Raw genomic sequence first — 7,822 nt, forward strand, 5'->3', positions numbered from 1 at the left:
ACAAGTCAAGCTACCTGTGCCCAGCTGGTGGGTGCTGAGACCTAGGTATACTACTGGTTCAGCAGGTATGAATGTCAGCCTGGGTGTGTGAGTGGACTTGGTGGGTGAGTGAGCAATGGCCAGTAAGTGTGCTAGCAGATAGGTGGCTTTTGACGCAACTTTGTGCACAACAGGGTTCTGGATGTGTCCAAAGATGAGGTGGTGACTGTGTGTGTGAACTCCTGTGTGGCAGTGTGCAGTCTCACCCAGCAGTGCACACTTGTGCTGTGTTCTGGATGGGGACGTGCGAATGTCTGTCTGCAAGCGCATGTGTCTATTCCACCTTCCTGACAGTCTGTGTGGCCTCTGCCTTGAACTGTCTGAACTGCCATGTTGATTTCATGTTGTCTTTCAGAATCACTATCAGTGACCCCTGAGGACTGGCAGCCACGGTACGTTTTGCACTCTCCCTGCAATGCATGAGTCATTGTGTCCCCATCCTCCATTACTTTGCTCTGCAGCTCACCTCTGCTGCCTAGTTCTTGTATTAGTAACAGAGTCCCTTGTCCAATGAACCACCTCTGCCAGGATCTTATAAAGGGAGGAGTCTTGAACAGAAAAACTGGCTGATCAGAGACACAGCAGCTGCTTGAGCTGCAGGAGCTGGGAAAGCCTCAGTACCTGACTTAAGGTCACTAGAGAACCCTTTCTCTGCTTCTAGATGGAGGAGGTGGGATGGGGGAATGAGCTCTGGTAACAAGGTCTAAACTGTGTGTGTCTTTCATTTGGCTTATATCCACACTGTTTGGGAGATCAGCTGAATGACCTCTGTTTTGATTTGGTTTGTCAGCTCTGTTAGGATCAAGATAGACTTGGGGAGCTGTTAGTTCAGACTCCTCTTCTTATATTCTAATGTCTGGCTGGAGAAGTGCTCCCATCCTCACTGTGTCCTTAGTATTCATGGAAAGCAGGAGAAGTTTGGGTCGTTAATATCAGGACTTCCATGTCTGAGTGTAGGGTAACTCTGACATTGAATGGTCCCTGTTTATCCTTGTGTCCCATTGTCACAGTTAGAAGCGAACTCCCTTTGCTTGTTCTCCACTTGACCCTTTACCTTCTAGGTTACTCTTTTGCTTCCATTCAAACTGGCTTCTCTCCACTGCCTTCTGCCCCTGTGAGAGGAAGGGTTTAGTGATCTGTATCCCCCCCCAAACACTCTGCCCTCAGCTCCTGCCTGTTTCCCTTTCCTATCTCTCCCTGCATTTTGCAGTATTGTACTTGTTCAGTGATGTAGCAGGGTATTGGGGCAGGCTTGTGTGCTGTGCTGGCCCAGCAACTCTTTTGTCCTGTTAATGCTGAGAGTTGGGGTGTGAAGAGGGAGGTCTAGCAAATTCTCCTGAGTCTTTTTCTTGGGAACCTCTAGCCCTTATTGACAAAGGGGAGAAAGGGCAGAACAGGGCAGGTGTGGGGTTTTGGGGCTCCTTCTCCCTTACTCTGTGGATGTTTCTTGATGTGAAAGGTCTGAGAGGAGTGGAGCAGCAGCAGGTCCTGTAGATTCCCTTGCTACTGGTTGTGGTAGAGAGAACTGGGGGTGGGGAGAGTGGGGTGGAGTCCTATCTTAATAGGAGTAGCAGAAGTTCAAGTGCCTGTTCCAGGGCAGGGGGCTTCACAGCTAGCCCCCATCTTGCAGCAGATGGTGTCTGCTACTGCTGCATGTAACTGCAGTTAGAGCCGAGAGGTGCCACATCACATCAAACCAATGCAGTGTTCAGTGATTGATGTGTTCTTTGAGGATATCATCCGTCAGCCCTCCTCAGTGATGACATACTGCTGCAGACATCCCTGGCAGCCCTAGAAACATGCATTGTGGTGAACAACCTCAGGAAAGAGGCTTGCTGTTGTCTGTACCTCATTCTGGGACTCGCTGTTACGGGGCATTCTGTTCTTAATCTGGCATAAAGAGCACCAAGGAAATAAAAATTAAAAACCAAAACAACACCAAAAACCAAACAACCAAAAAAATCTCACCCCAAACATCTTGCAGCCCAAGGGAATAAATGTAATGTTCTACCATCTGTTAGGTCCTTATCAGCAGAACTTTCTATTAGGCTGTTGGTTCCTAGATATGATTAGCTCAGCATTCTAGTCTGCATATGGCTTGAAAGACTGACTTCAAGGGACATGACAGTCAGTGTAACTGGTCTCCTTGGGCTCCTGCCAGGACTCAGGTCTTGCTTCCCTTGAACTGGAGACTGCCACAGGCTTCCCTGTTGAGCAAAACTTTGTTCCTTGTTGTCCTGACAGAGGAAAGTAACTTTTCAATAAGGTAAAAAGGCTTGGCTAGCAATGTAGTGAGACAGGCTGAAGGAGCGTTTCAGGGGTAAAAGTTGCTTGAGAGACTTCTGTCCTTTTTTGTGCTGGGAAACAGTTTTCAGCCTTCTGTAACCTTACCAGGCAGATTCTGCAAGTGTCTACAGAAAACCTGAGCAGAGGCAAAAAGTGTAACTGTAAAAAGTGACAGCCTGTGCCCCTAAATGCTCTGACTGCTGAGATAAATAAATGTCTGCAAAAATCAATCATAATACATGACAAAAAAGCAGCCCATCTACCTGTAAATTATTTGTGCTCCTTTCAGCCCTATTTATTCTGGTAGGGTCAAGCAGCCTCTCTTGCCAGAACACATTACATAGTCCAGTGACTTCAAGCATCCTTTTCACGTAAATCTACAGAGGCTGTTAGGGACAACCTGTCCAAACTCCTGAAATGCAAAAAGTCCTTCAAGCTTCTCAAAAAACGCCTTCTAACACATGTGATGGTGCAACAGCATCTCACTAAAGGTTGAGCTAAAGTTTTGTAAGGTTTAATTCAAATGCTGTTACTGTTCCAATGATGGTAGTAGCCATTGAGTGGTTGGTATGGCTGCATTTACACCATGAGCACCCTTTAGAGATAATGCACAGATCCCACCTGTCATGAAGCTCAGGGTTACAGATTCCCCAGCTGTAACATCTCATTGCAAGTTTTGCTTCTGGGAGACCGTATTATTTCAAGCATCCTTCCAAGGTGGTTGTCATTTCTAGGTTAGCTCAATCCCATCATTATTTGCTGTAGAGGAGCAGTAACTTGATTGGCATGCTGACAATGGGGTCTTACAGTCCCCATTGACATTTTCAGTCAATGAAATAACATTTGGAAATGTTTTACTGTGTGAAGCTTTTTTATGTATCATTTCCCAAGGCAAGCAACAAGTGGTTGTAATTGTTTTGAGATGTGGGGCTTAATAAATACAGAACAATAAGTTCTGCTGAGGTCTTGTAAACAGGACTAGAGTTGCTCTGGTTCATTTGCCAAGATGAGGGAGCTTGCCCCAATTTATAGGTATATAGCTCCTCTGGTACCATCATGATTATAGACTTGCAGTCAGTGCAAAACAAGACTTCTCTACCTCAGAAGACTACTGGTGCATATATCTTCCTTTGCCCCTCTTCCATTCCTCCCCTCCATTCCCTCAGCCTCTGTTAGGGGAGGGTCTTCACTTCCAGCAGTCAGTTGATTCTCTGTGATCTAAATTAAAGCTTGTTAGTGTGGAATTGTTAAGGCATTATTTCTGTGACATCTCATTCTGTATGATCAGTGCAAATGCTTCCCCTCTGGTCTACATCCTGTTGGGTTTGCTCTTTGCATTTCAGGCAATTTGGACTGTAAGACTACTCTGGCTTGGTACTGAACAATTTAATTATAATGATACACCATCATGATGCTGTTTAGGTTGCAGACACTGCAGGGAGCATGCTTTAAAGTAAAAACATAGATTGGACTCACTGACTTACAGAACACTCATTTGTAGACTTAAAGCCTGTAGTCTGAGGCTGAAGTGATCTTTCAGGTAGTGAGTTGAGAGAGACAGCAGGGGGTTTGTCTTGTATTTTCTGGGGGTTTGTTTTTCCCCAGTCCCTTACAGGAAGGAGATCCTAGAACACTTAATCCATGCAGAGGGCAAACATTTAAGTTGCTGCCCACTTACCTAGCTAAAGTACCAGCAAAAGAGCTGAAACAGAATGGAGTAGCAATGGCCAAAGTTCCTTTTATTGAAGCAGAAGTTGCATTTGCTGAGCACCAGAACTAGAGAACTGAAAGCAGCAAGTTTGCCCCTAACATGAAAGATCAGTACCATGTATTGGGATAGGGAGTCTTAGGCTTGCAGTAGCCTTGAGGGCAGGGGAAGAAGGTGCTCCTCCAAACCAGCCAAGAACCTCTGACAGCAGCGCGTCTCAGAGGACCCCATCCATGCTGTGTGACTGTCATGTGCTTGATACAGGAGCTCACTGTTGTCCATGCTTCTCAACTCTCATTCCAGAGCCAGTGCACTCACTGGCAATAAATCTCTGCACTTCCAAATTTCAGAGGGAAAGCAAAACTGGCTGTCAAGTGGATTGCTTTACTGGTCATCCATGCTGTGCAGAAAGGCCAGTGTGAGGCCTGATAGAAACCTGTAAGTCTTTGTGAAGTTGCACTCTGGTAGTTTGTGCCTCAAGTTTTATTCTCTTGCTGGCTCAGGCGAGGTGGAGAAGCATGTGTGATTGTGACTGCAATTGCTGTGCTAACCACAGTGTGTGTTCTCTTGTTTTTGTTTTCTGCTTTTTCACAGCAGAAGGGGCCCTGCCTCACCTACTCGACCTACCATAATCCGACCGGCTGAACCGTCCCTCTTAGATTTATAACTTGAGGCTGTAGACAGCTGGCGACGAATGCCGTGCTGGCGGCTTCCCCATTCCACCCTCCCTTCCACAGTCACTCCTCTCATCCATCCCACATCTCTGCCTCCCACCACCCCTTCCTGGTGTGTCGTAAAACACTAGCCTAGTGATCGAGCTCTTCGTCTTCACTCGTGCGTCCTGTATTGCTTTGTGAGCGTAGAGTAGCCTTCATTCAGTGGCATGGATCCCTGAAGTACACAGGCTCCTTGGAGAGATCAGCTGCAGGGACGTCCTTAAGTCCAAGTGGTGGCTGTCCGTCCAGTAATTTCATCTGCCTGGTCTAGCCTGGATAAGTGTCCTGCCTGCATCAGTTAGCTGTAGCACCTAGGACTGATCTGTAGCTATTTTCTTTTCTTGTAGTTAAGACAACAAAAGTGTGACTTAGAAGAAAAACACTGTCAAAACATGTGACACTGTTAGGAACAGATTAAATGTCCTGCGTATTAGTTTGACTTCTAAGGTGCAAAAATTCATGTTGGGAACAGTGCAATCAACCTTATATCAAAGTGAGGCAGGGAGATCAAGAAAGGGGGGAACTCAATGGATCGGCATAGTCCTGCTAGAGTGAAGTCTGAGATAGCGCACACACCTCAGCGTGCAGGGAGCACATGGACCTGCTTGCACTCAGCTCCCTAAAAGAGCTGGGGAAATCCTGCTGGTGACGCACTGGCTCCTGCCAGCAGTTGTCTTGCATCATCATTTTTGGCTGACTTTCCTGAAACCAGCAGGGAGAGGGGAATAGATATGCTGCTCCCCCCTTGCAAATGGACAACCAAACGTTTTCAGGGAGTTTGCTGTGTAATGTTTTGTTGAAAATATTTCTGCTTTGAATAAGCACATCTTTCAGTGTTTTTTGGGTACTGTGGTGACTTCTTCCGTAGCCTTTTCTTCTTGCATGTGGATGGTACGTGTTTGGGGAAACTTGTAACCGTTGTTGATCGCAACTCATCTTCTTAAGGTTTGGTTTTTACTTTTCATGCTACATGTATTTAAAAAAAAAAAAAAGACTTGAGAATTAAAAATATATCAACCCTGTACATCTCGGATGTCATGTCTCTACCAGAGCTAAATGAGCCACCTGTGTTGCAGGCTTTCAACCAGGCCTGATTCAGATTTAAGTTATCTTGTTTCAGTGCTATTGCTCTTAATTTCTGTTGTGGATCCTCTATTGTTCTGATGCCAGTTCCTTTCTGTATTTTAACTATTGTTTTACTACTTCTCCCCCTTTTCCTTCCCTTCCCCTTTTCCTTTTTTTCTTTGTTTTTCTTGTCTTTAAACTCCAGCCGGCCGGGTAAGGCCAGTCCCTCCCGCCCGGAGAGTCCAAAACCACCATTTGACATGTAGGCCTGCTCCCTCTGAGACTCTTTGCCTGCCTCTTAGCTGTTCTGTCCTGGAATGGTCTGACTCGAATCTCACACATGGCTTGTTCTGTTTGTATTTTGTGACACACACATATCAGATGTGACTGTAGTGAAACTGTTTTTGGTTTTGGTTTTTTTTTTTTTCCCCAGCTGCTTAAAGGAGTTAAACAAGTATGTTGTAGTAATGAGAAACATATCTTTACTGTTATAAATATATATAAATATATATATAAAGATGAAAAATCTATATATGTCCAGGTGTTTAAAGCCATTTGTGCTTCCATGTGGATTTTAGGAAATACTTAAGTAGGGAAAGAATATCTATATACATATATATATATATACACACACATCCAAAAAGTTAACCAAATCCTGATGTTGAGTTTTTGAGCTGATTGTTAAATTCTCTGCTGTGTGCAGTTGGGTTATTGTATTACCCCAGACTTGTGGGTGAACTGTCTCAGTGCTGGTAGTAGCTGTGATGCAGTTTGTGATCTACCTGTCACTCTTGTTTATTGGATGAAATAAACTATCATTTCTGTATAATGAAGGTCTCCATGACTAGAATAAAACCATCTCTCTTTCTCTGAGTGACTTTCAAACTGTGTTTAATTATAATCTTTTCATCCCATAGAGCTTAAAAAGCTATACATGCAAGCAGGTGCTATCACTAATAGGGAAGGTGGAACAGATCTGCATCAACAGTGGTGTCCAGGAGCTGCAGTAGAGTGAAACAGCTTGTCAGATGCGGAAGTTAACTCCCTTTCTCCGTTGTAAAGGAAAATGCATGGAGGTGCTTCAGTGACTGGACATACAGAAGGTGGGAGTTTTGCACACAAAATTGCTTGGTTCTTAAAAAGGTATTTTTGCCTAGGCTGTTTGTGGAACACAGCAAGTGGGTGTTGAGTTGTAGTTTCTCTGTCAAGCAGTGTTTTTTTTGGTCCCATATCTGAAGTACAGTTTGACCACGGTCTAACACAGATGGCCAGCTCCTACTTGGAAGTTGCTTTTAGGCCAAAGTGGGATTTCTCCCCTGGCATAAACTGGGTAAACCTGTTCCTACTTTCTCCAAGCCAAAACAGAGTGCTATGGGTCTTGGATCATGGTTGCTGCTTCTCACAGTGACAACCATGTTTCTCCATAATTCCTGAAGTTAGCACTGTTATCCCAATGATTGCAATGGATTCCTTAAGCCCCTGTGTAATGGGGCTGCAGCACTACTACTGCAGGAAGAGACCAGGAGCACTGGGGTTGGTGACTTAAGTCACTGCAATACTGATGCCTGATTTAGCCCTGAGTGCTCTTGGCTACAGCTGGCTGTGGTATTTGTGGTATCCCCCTAGTAAGGCTTCACTAAGCTGAAAATCTCCTTGAAGATTTTACTCATAGTAGATACTGGTGTGGGTTGAGTTCAATAGACTAGATCTCTAGTGTGTTCTAGCTACCTCTGTCTTGCATGTTTTTATGGGTTGTAACTTCAGCTTCTATGCAGCTGAGATGACCACCATTGCTTGCCCTACCCTGTCCTATTTTTTTTTCCTCACTGGAACTGTTCCATCTATCCCTGGTGTTATATATAGGGTTGTTCTTAAAGAATATTGTATTTTTGAAGGCAAAACTATGTATTTATTCAAGTAAATATTAGAGCCTTATTTTGCAAAACCAGAAACCTCGAATCTACTGGCTGTGAAAGGTTAAGTATGTTCTGATGAGAATACCCGCTAC

General features: G+C 44.6%; 1 protein-coding gene across 19 annotated transcripts in view; it reads left to right on the top strand.

The window, feature by feature from the left end:
* DNM1 (dynamin 1) overlaps window positions 1-6,643 on the top strand; it is a 70,257-nt gene extending 63,614 nt beyond the window's left edge. For 6 of the 19 annotated variants that reach the window (XR_008239264.1, XM_052814337.1, XM_052814344.1 and 3 more), the window contains one exon: window positions 4,628-6,643. Coding sequence is in view for 13 of the 19 variants with exons in the window: in XM_052814337.1 (XP_052670297.1) it covers window positions 4,628-4,700 (73 nt within the window). In the remaining 6 variants the exon portion in view is untranslated. Of the gene's footprint in view, window positions 1-394; window positions 432-4,627 lie in introns of all 19 variants that reach the window. The other 13 variants (XR_008239265.1, XM_052814339.1, XM_052814345.1 and 10 more) reach the window with 8 other exon arrangements.
* The last annotated feature ends 1,179 nt before the right edge of the window (window positions 6,644-7,822 follow it).

Source organism: Harpia harpyja, chromosome 19, assembly GCF_026419915.1.
Source record: "Harpia harpyja isolate bHarHar1 chromosome 19, bHarHar1 primary haplotype, whole genome shotgun sequence".
Lineage (NCBI taxonomy): Eukaryota > Metazoa > Chordata > Aves > Accipitriformes > Accipitridae > Harpia > Harpia harpyja.